The 20,189-nt window shown below is 48.0% G+C and overlaps 1 protein-coding gene across 1 annotated transcript; it reads right to left on the bottom strand.

The window, feature by feature from the left end:
* Positions 1–2,644: 2,644 nt before the first annotated feature.
* EVX1 (even-skipped homeobox 1) lies at positions 2,645–15,668 on the bottom strand. Its single transcript, XM_069211442.1, has 3 exons — positions 15,136–15,668; positions 9,392–9,630; positions 2,645–4,474 (listed from the first exon to the last, which is right to left on the bottom strand). The coding sequence occupies exons 1-3, from the start codon at positions 15,527–15,529 to the stop codon at positions 3,953–3,955; spliced, it is 1,155 nt and encodes a 384-aa protein (XP_069067543.1). The 5' UTR covers positions 15,530–15,668; the 3' UTR covers positions 2,645–3,952.
* Between the last annotated feature and the right edge of the window lie 4,521 nt (positions 15,669–20,189).

The following is a 20,189-nucleotide window of genomic DNA, read 5'->3' as shown; positions in this document are numbered from 1 at the left end:
TTCAAAATGAGGTGGGGTGGGGGGGATGTGACCGAAGGAGGCACTGCAAAGGCGTTTGGGGATTGTGAAACAGGGGTAGCAGCATTTGCTGTTTTGTATCAGATTTTTGCACGGGCATTTTTATAGAAAAATGACCTCCCGGCGTGTACATAATGAAGGCTGTAAAAGGTCACGTGACATCCTATGAGCCAGCGCGCTCAGCCTCTCCGTAGACGTGGGCTGCTCCCCACCATGTGCAGTCTGAATGGCCCCTTTGATTGGTGCTGGGGTAGTTATATACATCACTTATGTATGTGTTGAGATACAGTGGGCATCTGAGATACAGTGGGCATCTCAGGACTCTGTGCCCCGGTACCACTGCACCTGCTGCACCAATTGGAGCTACGCCCCTAGGGGTACTGAAGGAGACGTCTTAAATTACACTTCGAGATACAATTGCGCCCAGTGATGGGGCAGAGAGCCGCAGTCTCGGGGAGCGCGGCAGATCGACGCAGCACACCGGGGCCCTCCGCACACCGGGGTCGAGTGCTTTGACCTTGTTATTTAGCGAGGATAACCGTGCAGGACCGACTCTGCACAGCCCTCCGCTGGGAGGAGCCCCCCTCTGCCGGCCGCGGGAGCGTGTCCGCCCCCCTCTCGGACGCTTGTTTAAGATGAGCTTTATTCCGAACATATGCACCGCAATCAGTTTGGTCACACTTACAAGAACACGCTTTAATAAGGCAATCAATCACATGTAGGCGGGGAGGGGTGGGGGTTGGCGGCTTTGGGCCTCAATATGGCGTGTGAGTACAACACAACCACCCCTCGCCCCCAACACATACGAGCTGGCGCCAGAAAGGAGACACTTGCTGTTTTATTTTCCTTCACAGATTTTAGGGGTTCAGTAATTTTTCGAGTGGCCTCTACTGAAAAGAAAATGACGGTGTATGTACCCTCGCTTCTCGAAGGCCGGGCGTAGCCTCCTCGTCTTCATGACCACCTGAAGCCAAGAGGACTGACTCAGTCTTTTAGCTTATAGAGGTTAAGAAAGGAGTTCCGGCCGTTTGATGAACAACAAAGTACCGCACGTCTGCCCACTATTTGATGATAACAGTCAGAGCTGCAGACCATGGCGCTGGGGAATCAGGTTCGAGTCTCAGCGTCCGCTCAACATCCTGTGATTCTGGGCAAATCACTTAAAGTCCTGTGACTAGAATTAAATGAGCCCTTGTGTAAGATAACTGGTGCTCAAATACCTTTGGGTCGAGTTCGCGCTATATAAAACTGCCCCAAAAAAATAATGCCACAAAACCGTTGGCTATAACCAACACAATACCGCATAAATCAGGCAGCGAGCTCCGTACAACACACTACTGTTACTACAAAGTCTTCGGGCAGCGACCACAATCTTCCTGTCACCAACAAAAATACGAATAATTTGCAAGCTGCAGACAAACACCCAGTATTTATCTGGCGACTGATGGTGTTATCTCCCAGGCACTTGTTCGGTGTACGCATGCTAGCAGTAGCCCCTCGGAGGGCGCCTTGAGTTATGGACCTCAGCGCGCTAATTTCTCATCCGGGGCAGACCTGGCCTTACCCTCAACTTCAATTTGGAGGCACCGTGGCTCAATTACACCGAAAACACAGTCAATTAAAGGCTGCTGATTGGACACGGGGAGGCACCATCGATCTTGCTCTTTCCAATATTGCTGCAGACACCTCATTTTGCCCCCCCATTAACTGAGGACGAGCGCGCGGCCTCCGCCTGTTCTACCTGTCACAGGCCCGCTCCCTGCCGGGCGGACGTCGCTGCTTTCCTGTGACCTGCCCGTGGTTATCACACGCACCACGGGGGCGTCTGTCAGAACACGGGGCGGCGAGTGACACAAGCAAAACATATAAAAACCTCGATTTCGTATTCTCTCTTTCCTATGTGAGGGTTTAAATCAAACGGAAATTGTGCAAACCGACTGCGAGGCAGCACCACCGCTCTCCCACATGCACCCGTAAAATTTATGAATAAGCCACGAATAGAACATTCGAGAAATGACCCAATACATTTCTTGATTTTTTTTTGTTGCAATAACGTGGTTTAAAATCGTAAAATCGTTGCTTTAGTACATAAATACATTTCGTTCTATACATTTGTGTGTATATATATATATATATATATATATATATATATATATATATATATATACTCCTTTGTGAAATGTACAGGCAGTTTCAATTTCGATGAAAATATTCTCACAAATTACATTTTGATTTTCAAGATTCGGTTTGTGATGGGGTGTAATTTGTTCCATCGCAAAATCTAATAGTGTAGGAACCAGGGGACTGCCACAACGTTATGGCCGTTCCCCCAGAATTATGAGCAGCGCTTGATTGCAAAATATATTTTCTTTCCTCGTTTTTCCAATTCTTAAAAAAACAGAAGAAGCCACTACAAACACTAACAGTACTGAAGAGTACACACAAGTGGAGAGGAATATGTGAATATGTACTTCTGTTTTGGATGGATAGATAGATAGATAGATAGATAGATAGATAGATAGATAGATAGATAGATAGAAAGAAAGATAGATAGATTCTCATTTGTGAATGAGGAGGACTAAGCCCTTGAACTCTATCAAGAAAGACAAGGCCGTTCTCTGTTTTAGTTTCATCTGATCCTTGTTTTATTAGGAAATAACAGGTCGTAGCAGTGTTCTTTGGGAGGCATTGCTCTTCTTTCATATTAAAAAAAACAGACAACCGAGAAAAAAGGCCTGTAGCCCAACAATACCAGTTTTGTACTGAAATGTGGGGTGGTGGGTCCAGCCCTGTGACCGGGTGCCCCCACACCAAGAAGGTGTGTAATGTATGAGGAAAGGTGGAACAATAAATAAATATATCTGGAACATCCCATGGTGTAAACAATAAACCCCTCCCCTCAAAATAGGCACTAACATAACAAAGCAAAAAAAACTAAAAAAATACAACAGGTTTGAAGTCCAGCAGGAGAAAAAGGCGCGTGTGTACATATATTTAAAAAAAAAACACACGGGTGGACTGTAGGTGAAATGTAAATGGAAGGCAAATTGCCCGTGCTCTGACATGGAGAGCTGTGTTTGTCGGGGAGGGCTGCTGATCCCCTCCTACCTAATCCCTTCCCTCGGCGGCTTGTTAGCGCTTGGCACAAGGTCCTCGGCTCGGAGAATACATTATTATACTTTCGACATTGAGAAATTCTGCCCGCATATACATCACATCGCTAATTTCGCCAGTGGGCGCGCATTATTCCAGCAGCGGGCCCTAACGAGACAGTGTCACTGGCAGCAGGAGCCGGCTAATGGTCCCTCAGTCCGGCCTATCGGGGCTCAGTGAGAGGGGGAGGGACAGAGGACAGACGCAGCCGAGCCCTGTGCTCCACAGTGCCAAGCAAAGAGCACCCCCCAACCACCACCGCCCCATTGTACAGCATTTCAGTGTATTTTACAGTAAAGCATCGTGTGTGGGAGCACAGGTATAATACTGTTGCATCTCAGCACAGAAACACGTGTCACTTTTTTTTTAATTTAAATTTAAAAATAAATCCCTGGAAATAAAACACAATCCTCCGTTTGCATGGACATGTTTTTCGTAGACAGCATTTCGACTTTCAAGTATTGCAGAGTTCACTTCCCAGCCTTCCAGTGGTGCAAATCAATGTGCCACATGCGGTCTTTCTCTTGCTGTGAAAGTCTGTGGCACGAACAGTGGCTCGCCGCATGAGCGTTGAGAGGACACAGGTCCTCCCGGCCCGGGCTCCCTCTGAGGAGGGAAGTCCCTCGGCATCGCTCGCAGGTGACTCCTCCTTTCATCTTTTTGCTGTGGAATGTGCGCTCTTAGAGCCTGCGGTCGAGGCTGTCCTAGTTAGTTCCTGTCACCGGGGTCCTCCTCTGGGCAGAGGGCTGTAAATACAGAACGGAGTCAGGGCCGAGGGCCTCTATCTGGTGAGGGGCACCTCCTCCCTCTGGTCCAGGCCCCCCGCCGAAGACTTACTCAGCACGGACGGGGTGAAGGTGAGGAAGGAGTCCGTCCGGGTGGTGGCGGAGCACGGGAAGTCCGAGGCCCGCTGCGCCAGGCCGCCCGAGGCGCCGCCGTGGCAGGCCAGGCAGGAGCAGGGGCTGCCCCCCGCGCCCAGGCCGTGCGCCGGGGACGGGTAGAGGGACGGGTGGCGGAAGGCGCAGAGCAGCTCCGGCCGCGGGTAGGGGTGAGACAGCACCCGGAAGGTGTCCAGCGGTCGCAGGGGGGCGCTGAAGGGGGCGGCGGCCGAGGCCGAGCCGGGGCCCAGGCCCATGTGGGAGTAGTAGGGCAGCGGCAGGTGCGAGGGGAAGGGGTAGGGCAGGCTGCCGGTGGCCGCAGCGTGGCTCATCATGTAGGTGTAGAAGGCCGGGTCCGCCGGGTGGGGCCAGGTCATGGCCAGGCGCTGGCGCTTGTCCTTCATCCGGCGGTTCTGGAACCAGACCTGTGGGGGAGGAGAGAGGCAGGTTCACTGGGACAGCCAGGGCACAGCTCTGAGCTAAGTACAGTTGCATTACATTCAGGCGGCCTAAACAGAGAGGGGTGATGGGTGGCTTCGTGTCTCGTGTGTGTCTGTAAACAGATCTATAATATAAAACGATATATGAAAAGAAACACGCATACACCCCCTGCACAACTCTGAGCTAACTTCAGTCAGATTACATTCAGGCTGCCTAGATATAGCGAAGGGCGTTGGATGGCTTCATGTCCCGTGTGTGTCTGTAAACAGATCTATAATATAAAACTAGAAATTTAGAGAAACGCACAGGCACCCCCTACACAACTCTGAGCTAAGTAGTCAAAATATATTCAGGCCGCCTAAATATAGCCTGGTGGCTTCATGACCCTGCGTGTCTGTAGACAGATATACAACAACAACAAAAAACTATAACTGGAGAGACACACACCCACACCACAACACTGAGCTAAATAAAGTAAGTCTACATTCAGGCTGCCCAAATATAGCGAAGGGTCGTGGGTGTCTTACGTACCCGTCCTGTGTACATAAAATATAAAACTATATACTGAGAGAATCACAATGACATCCACAGCACAGCCAGACTTCATTCAGGCTGTCTAAATATAGCAACGAGTGGATTCCTGCACAATTTGTATCTCTGCACAGATTTATAATATAAAACTAAATATGCAGAGGAACACAGACACCCACAGGAAACTTTGAGCTGAATACAGTTAGGCTGCATTCGGGCTGCCTAAATATAGGGAAGGGTGGTGGGTGGTTTCAGGTACCTTGTGTGTCTGTACACAGATCTATAATAATATAAACCTAGATATGGAGAGAAACACAGCCAGAGCACAACTCAAAGCTACACAGGGGCTGCATAGATTTAAGCTGCCTAAATATGGCAAAGAATGACAGATTTATGTAAAATTTTGCACGCATTAGTGCCCGGGTATACATATACATTAATTTAGATGGAGTCACACAGATGTCCCAAGCGCAGCTCTGCTTTATATACATTAATCCTATACTCAAGCTGCCGAAATACGGCAGAGGGTGATATGTGAGTTATGCATGTATGTTGTGTGTGACTGCGTGTGTTTGTGTCTGTGGGTAGTCTGTGTATGTAACATTCATGTATGTGCGTTTAAACATATATAGACAGTAGGCACCTCACATAGATAATGAAATTGAGGAATTTCAGCATTTCTGTTGTAACTCCAACATCATAGTAATTTCAATGGACGTGTACTATTCTAACAGGCACATGTGTAATACTTAAAATATGTTATATTCTTATAAAATATGGAAATTATTTATCTGGTCCTGGTCAAATATGGGTTTTATAATCATTATATCGATTGTCACTAACCAATCTTTGTAGCTTTATTATTGGCCATTCTTTAAATAAACCTCTATTTAAGAAGCACTAAACAAATCCTGAACAATGCATATGTAATCAGTCCCACTCGCCAGTCTCACTTTACAGACAGCAATTTGAAAAATCTCTTCCTTTTATTGACAGAATGTGTTTTTTTAAATAAAGAAAAGTGTGTTTTTTCTAAGAGCCTAATTTGGTATATAACTATATTTCTCATATTTTTCTCTACCAGCAACCAAACACTGTATAGTCTACCAATTCACTTGCCACTTTCACTAAACATCACCCTTTTTAAAAAAAACACTTTACCCACTTAGCTGCCCAAAATTAATATATACTGTAAAAATATGTAATGGGTAACTGTGTAATATGGTGCTATATTGCAAGCTCTGGATTTTGGTGACATTTTCAAACCGTTTATTATAGCACAGGAGGCCCTCAATGGCCCTGTAGGACCATATTATAGTTATCTTGTATGCCCTTTATATATTCTCTCTCTCTCTCTCTCTCTCTCTCTCTCTCTATATATATATATATATATATATATATATATATATATATATGTGTGTGTGTGTGTGTGTCTGTGGTGTGTAATGTTTATAGTACAGTTTTATTATTCCGTATTAGATTTTGCAACCAACCAAAAAAGTCCTATTATGCCTACAATGGATTCTGGTGAACCAGGAGCTTGAATATAAAGTAGTTTACAACAATTATAGAACCCTCAAGTATTTGATCATAATATATGGGACCCATTATATATTTTTATATTCCATGTGTATTTTGATTCGGCTGGTATTCAAATTAGCATTTTTTGTAATAGTACACGAACTTATTGAAAACAATAACTTGAATATTTTGTAACGCCATTGCCTGTTCTCTAATATGTGAAAAAGAATACTTTTTTTGTGAGCTGTTCCATAGAGTTTTACAGAAACATTTTTGGTTTCTTCTAGATATTTTCTATGGGAACTTGTTCCCTGCAATGTCCATCTGATAAGAGGCCTTGTTTGCTTGGAATGTTAAGGTTTTCTTTATCTTTTATTTGGGGAATTCTGATTGAACACAAGGAAATTATTAGATTAGACTTTATGCAAATTTTACAATCAGCCTATGAGAAAAAGATGCTTGATATTTCTAATTCATGGGTACAACCTCATTCTAGCAATTTTCGAAGCAGAAACTACTGCTATTTTTCCCAACAATGATAGCCAAATGTACCACGTGTGTGTGTGTATATATATATATATACATATACACATACTTCAACAATGAATCTGTACCATGTTTGAAGGAATACGCTTTTTATCCATTATTTTGTTGGAAAGAAAACTGAACTATCAAGGGAAACACGTGCATTCATCAGAATACCTCTACAGTTAAAAGATGGACAAGGAGCAATCTTACACAATTTTTGATAATGTTGTTCCCAAAATATTTAACAACGAGAGTGGTGAACTTTACTTTATCTGGATGATATACATTTTGATGTATTGGGTAACACGTAATAAAGGCAACATTTGATTTTCTAAAATAGTGAATTCAAGTTATTCTTGTGGGAGAAGTGCCAACTGTGTATGGGCAGCCAATAGTATATATGTTTACTATTTCTTAAAGCAGGCTTATAGCAGCAAGAGTTCTTCCATTCTGAAACTGATTTATTTGGCCTGTTAATTCTTAAAGCTGGCTTCCCTGGTGTCGAGATCCACGCACCACATATATTGTTAAGAGGTATATTTTTAAGAATAGTCAGACAAGCGAATGTTAGCAAAGTTCCACCTACCGTATAATAGATACACAGGCACACAGATTACATTCATACTAATATATACCAAAGATAACTTTAAAACTGGCATTGGAAATGTTTCTGTGTCTCCTGTGCATACAGAGATGCAATGAAAAACGTAGACTTATATATGTCATGGTGATGGTGATGATGGTGATGAGAGGTTTTTCATAAATCACATGTTACCTAGGAAGAGGGTGTCATGTGCTGCATAAAATGAAGAACTGGGGCCACTTATAGAAAGGGAAATTATGGGTAGAGAAATTAGATGGGAAGCAGCTAAGCTTTTAAGGACTTATGAAATGTAATGAGGCATTTTTAGGGCATGCATGTGTAGGGTGTTCCAAGCTTCGGCAGTAACCATGGAAAAGGCCTGGTTTCCCATGCAGGCCTTCCTAAATTGATTTAAAGTGAAAACTCCTTGAAGGAGTGTACAGAAAAAGAGGGCTGTAGAGGGCTTTGTGAGCATTAGGCTTTAAAAGACAGTGCTTAGCACCAGAAGGATGTAGTCAAAAAAGGTGGAAAGAGGTGCAGATCCTTTTGCTCAAACAAAGAATTAGATAGGAAGCCTCATTCTAAGTCACTAGTAGCCTCTTGAGCAAATATCCAGATGGTCCACCCAAAAGTAATTTGCAGTAATCCTACCTGGAGATAATAACAGCATGAACTAGAGTTTCCTGGAGAAGCTTGGAAATAGGGGTGTAATTTTCCTGATAGCATTCAAAATTAAGAAACATTGTGAGGTGAGTATTAAGAAACATTTTGAGTTGAGTACTGTCTATATGTCTATCTATCTATCTATCTATCTATCTATCTATCTATCTATCTATCTATCTATCTATCTATCTATCTACAATATGTGACAGACAGACAACGTTCCTTTTTCATTTTTTGTATTTCTTTAGGGTCAATAGCTGTCCTTATTCTTTAATCTATGAAGACACATAATGACTGCAACACATAAGCAAACAGTGGATAGATGGATAGTTAAGTGTAGTTTGTGCTGGTACAGGTGATGGTCCTGATGAAGTTAATACTGATGAGGACTGCCCTAGTGATGACATGCTGGTGGAGTTCCTGGAGGTAAAGTTGGTGGTAGTTGATTTGAAGCTGATGAGGTAGGGCTGGTGAAAGGCATGTTAAATAAGGTATTTTAGAGTAGGTTGTGGTAGAAGAGATGATCCTCAGGAGGGGGTTCTGTGGAGATCATGCTGCTGTGTGGGTTGCTGACCAAGGTGGGGCTAGCTAGGGACTATGCATATAGTTGATTCTGGAGCACGGAGTCCCATTGGGAATGATGCTGGTGGTTGTGGCCTAGAAAACCCTGGGGGATTCTGGATTCTTGCATGTGGTGCTGAATCTCATGGAGGAGATACTGCTGGAGGTTCTACAGAAAGTGATGGAACTTCCCAAGCTGCGTTCATGAAGGTTGTGCTCCTAAAGGATGAATGGTATTGGAAAATGTGGTTAATGGAGGTTGGGATGCTGAGGTGATGAGGGTGATAAATGAGGTGGTTCTGGTGGAGGGTGTGCTCTTGGAGGTGGTGTTGGTGCAGGTCGAAGTGATGCAGGAAGAGGCAAAGATATTGGAGGTAACGTTTGTGTAGGCAATGATGGTGTACTTGATGTTATTGCAAGTAGAGTTTGTGGAAGTGACATTTGTAGAGGTATATGGGTGGAGTTAGAACAGTTGGAGGTGGTGGTGGCATAGGTGGCAGTGGTGAGGAAGTACCTTGATAGTGGTCTCTGGTAGGTTCAGGGCTGCTGCAAGTTCACACCTCCTGGGCCTGGAAACGTAGTTCTCCCGGTAAAACTCCTTCTCCAGCCTGGCAATCTGCTCCCGGGTGAATGCAGTCCGGTACCGGCGCATCTGGTCCGCTGTGCAGCCCATACTGTTGTGTGCTCCACCGTTGCCCTTAGTTGGATCTCCACCACTTATGGGGCTCCCACCCAGGGACTCTGTGCACTGCCCTGCACACAAGACAAGAAGGGTCAAAGACTGCTCATCACCCTGCCAACTGATACAAGAGCAAAAGTCGGAGACATAACATGGACCACCCAGTGTATACCTATCAATCCTACACACAGAAACAAGGAAGAAGGCCTCACTCTGCTCATCTACCTTCATATACTAAGAAAACATTGTTCAGCCTACCGATTCTTTAATCACAGAGATAAGAGCGAGAGTTCAGGCTCAAGAACAGCTTTACCTGCACTCAAACACCAGTGAATTAGCTCCTATTTTGAATTAGATCCTACCTGTGATTTTGATCCTGCCTGTGACTTTTCTCAAGACTGATTGTTCTCCTGTTTGTATTTTTCTTCTACATGTGACTTTGCTTCACATGCCCATCATCATGCACCCAACCATCAAAGATGGAAGGTGTGACTAAAACACTCTTCCCAACTTAATAAGTGAGAGGGCCAGAGTCCCACCACACATGCACCTCCAGGCTGCCCATGGAGTCCTCTCACAGAGACAGGAGAGGGCAAGAGTCCACCATACATCCACCTTCAGGCTGCCCATGAAGCCCTCTCACAGAGACATGAGAGGACCAGAGTCCCACCACACATCCACCTTCAGACTGCCCATGCAGTCCTCTCGCAGAAACAGAAGAGGGAAAGAGTCCCCCACACATCCACCTTTAGGCTGCCCATGCAGTCCTCTCACACAGGCAGGAGAGGAGCAGAGTCCTACCACACATCCATCAGGCTGCCTCTGCAGTCCTTTCGCAGAAACAGAAGAGGGCAAGAGTCCACCACACATCCACCTTCAAGTTGCCCATGCAGTCCTCTTACAGACGTAGGAGAGGGCCAGAGTCCCACCATGCATCCACCTTCAGGCTGCCTATACAGTCCTCTCACAGAGACAGGAGAGGCCCAGAGTCCCATCACACATACACCTTCACGCTGCCCATGCAGTCCACTCGCAGAAACAGAAGAGGGCAAGTGTCCACCACACATCCACCTTCAGGCTGCCCATGCAGTCCTCTCGCAGAAACAGAAGAGTCCAAGAGTCCACCACACATCCACCTTCAGGCTGCCCATGCAGTCCTCTCCCAGAGACAGGAGTTGACCAGAGTCCCACCACACATCTACCTTCAGGCTGCCCATGCAGGCCTCTCTCAGAGACAGGAGGGGGTCAGAATCCACCACACATCCACCTTCAAGCTGGCCATGCAGTCCTCTCGCAGAAACAGCAGAGGAACAGAGTTCCACCACACATCCACCTTCAGGCTGGCCATGCAGCCCGCTCGCAGAAACTAGAGAGGGCAAGAATCCACCATACATCCACCTTCAAGCTGGCCATGCAGTCCTCTCGCAGAAACAGCAGAGGAACAGAGTACCACCACACATCCACCTTCAGGCTGGCCATGCAGCCCTTTCGCAGAAACCGGAGAGGGCAAGAATCCACCACACATCTACCTTCAAGCTGGCCATGCAGTTCTCTGTCAGAAACAGCAGAGGAACAGAATCCCACCACACATCCACCTTCAGGCTGGCCATGCAGCCCGCTCGCAGAAACTGGAGAGGGCACGAATCCACCACACATCCACTTTCAGGCTGGCCATGCAGCCCTCTCGCAGAAACAGAAGAGGGCAAGAGTCCACCACACATCCACCTTCAGGCTGCCCATGCAGTCCTCTCCCAGAAACAGGAGAGAACAAGGACCCGATCGCCCTCTTCTCAGTCTACCTGCCCAGCCTGCTTTAAAGAAAACAGAACAGACAGCTGGACCACGCTCAATCCTCAAGATGTCAATCCGCAACTATTGTGTCCTACATTACTTCCTGCTTCTCCCCTTCGTTTTAATCACAAAAATCTCCTCCCACCTTCGACGCCACTTGTGTTTTCTTTGCCTTCCAAGTCTTCTCTTTCAGCTTTTTTCTGAACAACTACAACTCCCTTCCTCCTCTTTCACCTCATCCTCCCTCCTGACTCCTTTTCTTCCACCCCCTTAATTGACACATCCCTTCTCTGTATCTTTCTTTGTGTGTACTTCTCAAGTTACCTTTTTACTTCCTTTTACTACTCCAACATTCTATTCCCCTCCTCTCGGCTTTTATTTCCGACTTCATTCCTCTCCCTTCCCTTCTCCCTATTTTTTTCCTCTTCTCCTGCCCTCACTACCAATTACATTTCCATCTACCGCTCGCCTCTCCTTTCCCCTCCCCTTTCATTTTTTTTGCCTTTCCTACCATTTACCCTTCCTCTCTCGCTCACTTCTATCCCGACGTCCTCTATTCCCTCACACCCTTCATTCCAACGCCTTCCTCCCTCCCTCTCCTCCTTCTATTCTTCCTTCTCTCCCCTTCCCTCCTGTAATCATCTCCTTCCGTATCCAATCACCTAGTTCTCCCCACCTTTACTTTGATATGTACCTCCATCCATCTTTCCTTCATACTCCCTTCGTTCTCCATTTGTTCCCCAACCCTCCACTTGTCAGCTCGCTTTAATTCACACAGGTCTCTACAGCGGTTCAAAATGGATACTTTAATAATATGTGGCCCTTGGATTCTCACGGCGACCCGCCAGCTCGCAAAATCTTCAATCCTGGCTTTCTGTTCTTTTAGTATTTATCTGGCCCGGTGATCTGGATGTTCGCACCCTGGATGCGTAGACTTTTGGGGTAAAGCCCTGGGAGCCTCCTTACATTGCCCCAGCGTTCGCTTGCCGCGCACGCGGGTCCCTAACCCCTGCGCCCCCACCTGCTAATATACACCCCGTCCTGCTGCATGTTCTGCCCTCATAGCATATCAGGTCCGCTGAGACCACCCCCATGCCCTGCCGGTCACTGCCCGCTCGTGGGCACACTGAGGGCGCCCTGCGTGTCGCTGTCAGGCTGGACCGGTGCCCCTCCCGGCCTCTGCGTCCAGTCCGGCGAGGCAGGGGCCAATGCCTGCCCCTGACATGGCTCCCATGCCGTATTTACTTATGTGTTTATTTGTTTGTGGCGGATTACAAGGCGTCTCGTGCAGCTTCGGGGCCACGCCAGGGTGAAGTACTCTCTGGTACGAGTGTTATTTCGTTAGAACTACACACAGGCCCTCTTTTCTAGCCCATGTATCACTGCGAGCGACAGGCAGCAATCTCATCGTTAATTAGGATTTAACAATACATTACAACAATACAGCAATGTTTTGTTTTCTTAAATGGGACGTTGATTGTTCAAGCCCTATACAGTTTGCATGGTTTGTATTGAACGAATTAAATATTTTAATACCGCACTTTTTCTTAAAGTACTTTTTTATTTTAATCGGGGTTTCTTTCATTTAACGATTATTTATACTATATTTATTGTGTGCGATTTATAATTTTATTGTATTGTTTTTATTTAATACGGCAGTTGCTTATATACCAGAAATACACACACATGTATATTTTGCATTTTTGTATTGTTTATATTTATATAAACATATATACATAATGTAATTACACATACATACACACATATCTAGGTCATATTTTTAATATGTCCGTTTTAAAGAAGATGTATATATTTTTTCTCACTTACTTCTTTCAAACTATAGAATTATTAGTAAAGTAAATAACTGCCTCATTTTTACGGCAGGAGCGACCCGTACGTGGCTTTCTAGTGGGCACATTTCTCCTCCACGTTTTCACTATACTTCTGAAATGACTTTCTATTCCGAAGCGTAAGGATGTGACAGTTTTGGACCTCTGAGGGCACTGTCCTTGCTCGTAGCCTATGGTTCTCTTCAAATATGTTTACATGCCCCCGACTCTTGCGTTACAGCGGCCCTGTCCCAGAAAGCTGCCACTCTTTCGTATTCTTTTAAGGCAGGAAGGGCGCGGCGTGGGCTGCAGAGGAGGCCCGTCACGCTCTCAGAGGCCCAGACAGCATTGTGTTACAACACAGGGGGCGGGATGTCCGAAGCTCCCTGGACCACTTCCGAGCTGGCGCCCCCGAGGGGACCCGGAGGTGACAGGTACTTGGGAGGCATGGCTGAGGATTGCCCTGGGCTGATGGGGGATGCGACTGTTTTTAGGGGGACTGTGCTTAGCCACCAGAGGACTCCATCGCTTCTACGATGGGGCTTTGATCTAACAGTGCCCGGACCAGAGTGCCAGGAAGCGGTTTATATGCCATAGGATCCGGGCGAAAAGCGCCGTTCCCTAGGCTTTGAACGTCCACCCCCTCCAAAATCCCTTTCCATGTGTTTTTTTTATAAAGGTGTTTTTTTCCCATGGTAATACAAGATGAGGTTAATAGCAACACGAGAGAAAATGCATTCTACTAGCCACACTCGTATTTCATCATCTTAAATCGCTAACTGTACATACATTTTATATCTCAAACATTTCTGTATAAAAAGAAATATATCTTTGTTTCACACGCGTGTTGTGTAAATGCTATCTATCTATCTATCTATCTAATTTGCTCTTCCTAAATTGCTAAATTGTCTTAAAAAGGAACCATCCTCTCTGAAGTGTTTTCGGCTGCTTTCGCCAAGGAATGGATGAATTGCTTGTATCTGCCCTAAACCCGTGCCCGCGCATGGCAGTGTAGTGCCCCGGCAGCCGGTGCTCGCGGCAGGAGGGGTAAACATGACATTAGGAGTCCGGTGTCTTTTGCACTGGAACCCCTCAGCACTGGGATAGATCGCCGGGTCCCTGATACAATTATTTGCACCAGGACTCCCGGTGCCTGACGCATAATTGTCATTCTTGGCCACTATTGCCATGCGGTGCCGGGTGCCCACCACATAGAGAAACATTAATGGGAATAGGGGTTCGGAGCCCACGTGCGGAAAGGGCATTACTGCTACTTAGTGCCTACTACCCAAAGTAAAGAAAAGATTAGAAATTATAGGGGTGCATAGTTCTCAGAAACACGGGTAGGACAATAATGCCAGCTGCCCTGCCCACACGCAGGGAATTAATTGCACTATGTGACCTGTGCCCTCAACACACAGATGATGCCCTGCTCCCCTGTGAAGGAGAGGCCAGTTCTGACAGTAGCGCATCGCTTCTCCCACACAAACAGAGACGACTACAGATACTAACTGCCTCTGTCCAATGGACAGATTGGGCAATACTGCCACTGGCTGCCCGGTTCTCCATTCCCATAGGTGCTTTTGCCGCACGAGCTGTCCGATATCCACCTCACAGAGATAAATTGCATAAATGACCGCCATCCCACACACACGGGTTATAATTGCCCTAGGTACAGCGTTTACTCTCGCCCTAACCGCCTTTAGGTGTTTGATGCCAGGCAGAGTGGGCATTGATGCATTCAACTGCCAAGTGTCCCTGTAGACGGGCATCACTCCCTTTCGCTGCCAATCGCCCACCCGTGCAGGGGTGTGTGGCTGCCCTTGGGTCCCCCGTGAGCGTGTATCGAGGGGCATGGATGGCCCATGCCCGCTCATCGAAGGGGCATTAATGGCTTTATTGGCCCTGTGCCGGATCTTGGTCAGAGTAAAATAAAAAGGTGCTGTCAGTGTTGGGTACCTTTGTTGTGCTGATAATCGACGCTTCCCGAGCTGCAGTCCGGGGTGCAGCTCACCTCGATCTCTTCATAGAAATCCGACTCGGTGTCCGAGCTGCTCTGCTGCTCCTTGGCGGCCCCCAGGGGCTCCGAGGCGGGGGGGTGTGGAAGCAGCGCGGCCGCTGGTCGGCCACCGTCAGTGATGGTGCCCGGTACCCCGTCCTCCTCCGCCGCCCTCTCCCGGGCCATCAGGGGGCCGGGTCTGGGGCTCAGACAGCCCCTGGCGAGCAGCTTGTCCCGGGGCTCCGGGCTCATCCTGTCCCCAGCCTCCTGCCCCGTGGACTGCAGCCGCCTGCTAGCCAGGGCTCCGAGCTGGCCTCCCTCCAGGAAGCGCAGCATGTCCTTCCTGCTGTCCATGGCGAGCGGTGCCGGTTGCGGTGCTGGTGCGGTTCCGGGAGCGGTGCGGGGCGGAGATGGGCTGCGGTGACCTGCGATGCGCGCTCTCCGCGGTGCAGGGCTGGCTCTGGGAGGGATCTCACCATTGCCCTCTTCTTTCTAAGCTGTCATCCCTTAATGGTGCAATCGTCATCCTCCCAGTGCCACTGGTGACGCCACGCCATTGATCCGCAGGCAGATAAATAGGAGCGTCTGCTGCCCCCAGCAAGATGAAAGGAGCACAGCCCGAGCTGCTAATGGGCCAGGGTGCTGCTGCAAATCCCCAGGGCGCTGCTGTTCTGCTGATAGTTCTCAGGGTGCTGCTGTGGTTGCTGCTAAAGGGTCAGGGAGGGTGCCGCTGTGCTGCTGCCTCTTCTCAGGGTGCTGCTGATTCTGCTTAAAAGTCCCAGTGCACTCTCCTGGCTGCTGCTGACGGGCCAGGGTGCCGATGTGATGCTGATTATTCTCAGGGTGCTGCTGCGGCTGCTGATAATTCCCAGAGCGCTGCTGGTCTGCTGATAATTATCAGGGTTGCTGCTTGTTCTCAGGGTGCTGCTGTTTCTGCTGATATGTCCCATGTACTGTCCTGGCTGCCGCTAACGGGCCAGGGTGCTGCGGTGATGCTGATTATTCTCAGGGTGCTGCAGTGGTTGCTGATAGGCTCCCCGCGTGCTGCTGTGACTGCTGCTAAAGGGCCAGGGTGCTCTGAAATGCCCCATGTACTGTCCTGGCTGCTGCTACTGGGCCAGGGCGCTGCTGTGATGCTGATTACTCTCAGGGTGTTTCTGTTCCTCTTGATATGCCCCTGTGTGCTGCTGGTGCTGCTGCTTTTTCTGAAGGTGCCACCGTTTCTGCTAGTATGATCCGGTGCTATTATGACCCCCGACTCAAAGGCCAGGGGGCTACTCTGCAGCTGCTGACTCTCAGGGTGTTTCTGCTATGTCTTGTGTGTGCTACTGCTAAAGGGCCAGGGTGCTGTTCTCAGAGTGCTGCTGTTTCTGCTGAGATATCCCAGTGTACTGTCCTGGTTGCTGTTAATGGGCCAAGATGCTCATTATTCTCAGGGTGTTTCTGTTTCTGCTGATATGTCTCATGTGTGCTACTGTATCTGTCACTAATAGTCCATGGTGCTGATGTGGCTGCTGCCTATGGGTTAGGATGCTGCTGTGATGCTGCTTATTGTCAGTGTGCTGCTGTGGTTGCTGATAGGCTCCCCGTGTGCTGCTATGGCTGCTGCTGAAGGGCCAGGATGCTGCTTCTAATTATCAGGGTGTTTCTGCTGGTATGTCTCCTGTGTGCTTTTGTGGCTGTCACTAATGGTTCTTGGTGCTGCTGTGGCTAATGCTTATGTGCCAGGTTGCTGTTGCTAGTTTACTAGGGTGCTGCTCCTTCTGCTGATTTTTCCCGAGGTGCTGCTGTGGCTCATTCTAATGGGGTAGGGTGCTGTTGCTAATTCCCGGAGCGATGCTGTTCTGCTGCTGACTCTCGGAGTGCTGCTGTTTCTTCCCCCCATCCCCCTTGTTCTGCTGTGACTGTTGCTAATGTGCCAGAGTACTGCTGTGCTGCTGCTTATTCTCAAGGAACTGCTATTTTCGGTGCTATTTCTGAGTGCTGCAGTTGCGGCTGGCGTCCACCAGAGCGCTGCGGTGGATGCTGCTAATGGGCCAAATGGTCTAGGGTGCTGCTGAGCTGCTGCTTAGCCTCATAGGGCTGCCGTTCCTGTTAGCATATCTTAGTTTCTGTGGCTCTTACTAATGGGCCACAGAGCTTATTATTCTTAGGGTGGTGGTGTTTCTGCTGACGAGTCTCGGTGTGCTCCTGCGGATGCTACTAATAGGCCAGAGTGCTGGTGTGCTACTACTTATTCTCAAGGTGCTGCTGTTTCTGGTGCAAATTCTTGGGGTGCTGCTTTTGCTGCTGGTTTGCCCCAGGTATGCAGCTGTGGCTGCTGCTAATGAGCCAGGGGGCTGCTGAGCTTCTCTTTAGTTTCGGGGTGCTGCTTTTTCTGCTTATATGTCTTGGTGTGCTGCTGTGGCTGTCACTAATGGTTCATTGTGCTGCTGTACTAATGCTAATGCGCAAGGGTGCTGTTGCTAGCTTACCATGGTGCTGCTGTTCTGCTGCTGCTCCTCATTGTGCTGCTCTTTCTGCTATTTACTGATGTGCTGCTGTGGTTCCTGCTAATAGACCAAGGTGCTGCTGCGCTGCTAATTCATATGGTGAACACGTGCTGCTGCGACAATCTATGGGTGCTGTGGTGGCCACATTTAACATTAAGGGAGCTGCTGTGTTGCTAGTTATCCGGCTGCTGCTGTTTCTGCTGACATTTCCCTGGTGGGCCTTTGAGCAACTGCTACAAAGCAGGAGTGCTGATGTGCTGATTATTCTCAGGAAGTTGCTCTTTCTGATGAAATTGCCTGATCTGCTGCACTTGCTTCTAATAATTGGCCAGGGCACTGCTGTGATGGTAATTCTCAGGGCGATTAATTGCTGCTGCGAAAATAATGTGGGGCTGTTGGGGGTCTCATCGGACACACAGGGTGCTGCTGTGACTCCTGGTAATAGCCCAAGGTATTGCTGCTGATTCCTAATTACTGTTGCTGTTAAAGGGCCAGGAAGATGCTGTTGGGCTGCTAACTCCAAAGGTGCTGCTATGTTGATATTTCCCTGGGCTGATGGCACAAAGCGCTGCTGGCTGCTAAGAGTCGTGATGTAGCTGCTGCTTTTGTCCTCCCTTGCTGATAGTGGTTCGTGTGAGGCTGGTTGCCCGCGGTGCTGTTAGTGTCTGAAAGCAGGGATCTAGCTGAGGTCTTACTAGTGGCTCATAGTGTTGCTACTGGCTCTGTCTGCTAGTGACTCAAGATGATGATGTGTATGCTGCTATTAGCTAATGCTCTGCCGGTAGCTAAGTGAGCGGCTGGTGACCCAGAGTGCAGTTAGTTGCTGAGAGTGGTGAAGGGCTGTTGGTTTACCCCCCCCCCCTTGGTTCTAGTACTGTTTTTGTGTGCTGCTGGTGGTCTATCGCGCTGCTAATTGCCGAGTGGCGATTTGCCTACTGCTATTAGTTAAAGGCCTGCTAGTGCTGTGTGCTGCTGGTGGCCTATGGCGTTGCTATTTGCTGAGAGCAGAGCGGTAAGCCGCCGACTGCTATTACTTAAGGGTCTGCTAGCGCTCTGTATGCTTCGGGTGGTCTATGTTGCTGCTAGCTGCTGACAACGGCGACCAGCAGACCGCTATTATTTAAGGTTGTGCTGATGTCTCGCTGTGCGACGGGGGGTCCAGGGTGCTGCTGGTTGCTGGGAGAGGTGGTGGGGCTATTACTGTTAGTTAAGACTTGCTAGTGTTTTTTTGTGTTGTTGGCGGCTCGAGTGCCGCTAAGAGTTCTGAATACTGCAGGTGCTGAGGTATCTAGTGACTCGGGCGCCTCTGTTATAACCTCTAATTGACATTTCACACCACAGCACTAGTGAGAAGAAGGCGGGAACAGGCGAACATGCTGTCTCTCTGCCCTGAAAGTGAATAGATGCCCTCCTTGGGACGTGCTACGGGGCTCCCCCGGGGTCGTATCACTTGTGATGAAGTGGCCCTTTAACCGGCCTTTTACCAGAGGCCGTTCATCAAAAATGAATGAAGAGTGGCCGAGGTGCGAAGACCGCCTCAGCGCCGGCCCCTAAGTGCGCTGTTTAGTGAGGGTGTTAAAGTGAGCTCACAGGAGTGGACCACCGAGCTGAGGGAAGATGGAGGGCGCTCGCCCGCGCAATAATCATCCTAACTTGAGGTCTGAGTCCAGGTCAGCCACCAGAGACCCGCGGTGTGTCTTTCTTCACTTTCAGTGTCTCTTTTTGTCCTCGTGTGCGCAGATGCTCCTTTGAAGTGCTACACCTGTGTGCAGGACCAACCTCTGCCACAGACAGCCTGGCGTTTACCATCGGGGGAGAACTCACGTCCTTTTAGAAGAAGAAGACACGCAAGCAAGGAGAACAAAGCACGATTTGTGCCCTGCAATTGACAATCACATCGGAATACAGTGTTTAATGAGAGAGGATGTTATTGTGTCAAGGCAAAGAGTGCACTTACTTTGGGGAATAAATCCATCTCTCTCTATCTATCTATCTATCTATCTATCTATCTATCTATCTATCTTTCCATCTATCCATCTCTATGTACACACAATACGAAGTGCCTGCTCATTGGCATAAGGCCATGATGAGGTTATTTTGTGTTATGTATTGTGTAAGTGTGGGGTTTACTGGCGCTCTTTAATGAGTGTTAAAGCCACAGGCACACGAAATGCAATCTATTATTGACTATTCAAATTGTTTTAACATACGTAAGTATGCGCCTGTGTGCTTGTCGCTGTATGCTTGCGCGCATACATGTGCAGTAGTACATTGAAGGGAATTGATGGACAGATGGATGGACGATGGATTGGTTTTATAATTTGAGAAACTAATGTGGTTCAGTGATTTCTAAAAAAAAAAAAATGGGTCAACACAGTCATACTGCACACCATTCACTTCATGACAGGTAAAACGTGTATTTGCTGAGTGAGCTCTCCAGAGCCTTGGCAGTTCAGATTCAGTGGTAGAATTTGTACCCAAGCACCGGACCCCTGTCCACTAGAGGCAAAGGGCGGACGTGT

The sequence above is a fragment of the Pleurodeles waltl genome, chromosome 10, assembly GCF_031143425.1.
Source record: "Pleurodeles waltl isolate 20211129_DDA chromosome 10, aPleWal1.hap1.20221129, whole genome shotgun sequence".
NCBI lineage: Eukaryota > Metazoa > Chordata > Amphibia > Caudata > Salamandridae > Pleurodeles > Pleurodeles waltl.
Note: the sequence above shows the minus strand (reverse complement) of the source record. Positions and strands in the feature narration are given on the sequence as shown.

Bases quoted from the DNA above. Each gene is read 5' to 3' on its own strand.
- EVX1 (XM_069211442.1), bottom strand. From the start codon at position 15,529: ATGGACAGCAGGAAGGACATGCTGCGCTTCCTGGAGGGAGGCCAGCTC. The intron at 9,631-15,135 runs GTACCCAACACT...TCTTGTGTGCAG, and splicing joins CGATTATCAGCACAACAAAG to GGCAGTGCACAGAGTCCCTG. The intron at 4,475-9,391 runs GTACTTCCTCAC...CCTCCCCCACAG, and splicing joins TACCAGAGACCACTATCAAG to GTCTGGTTCCAGAACCGCCG.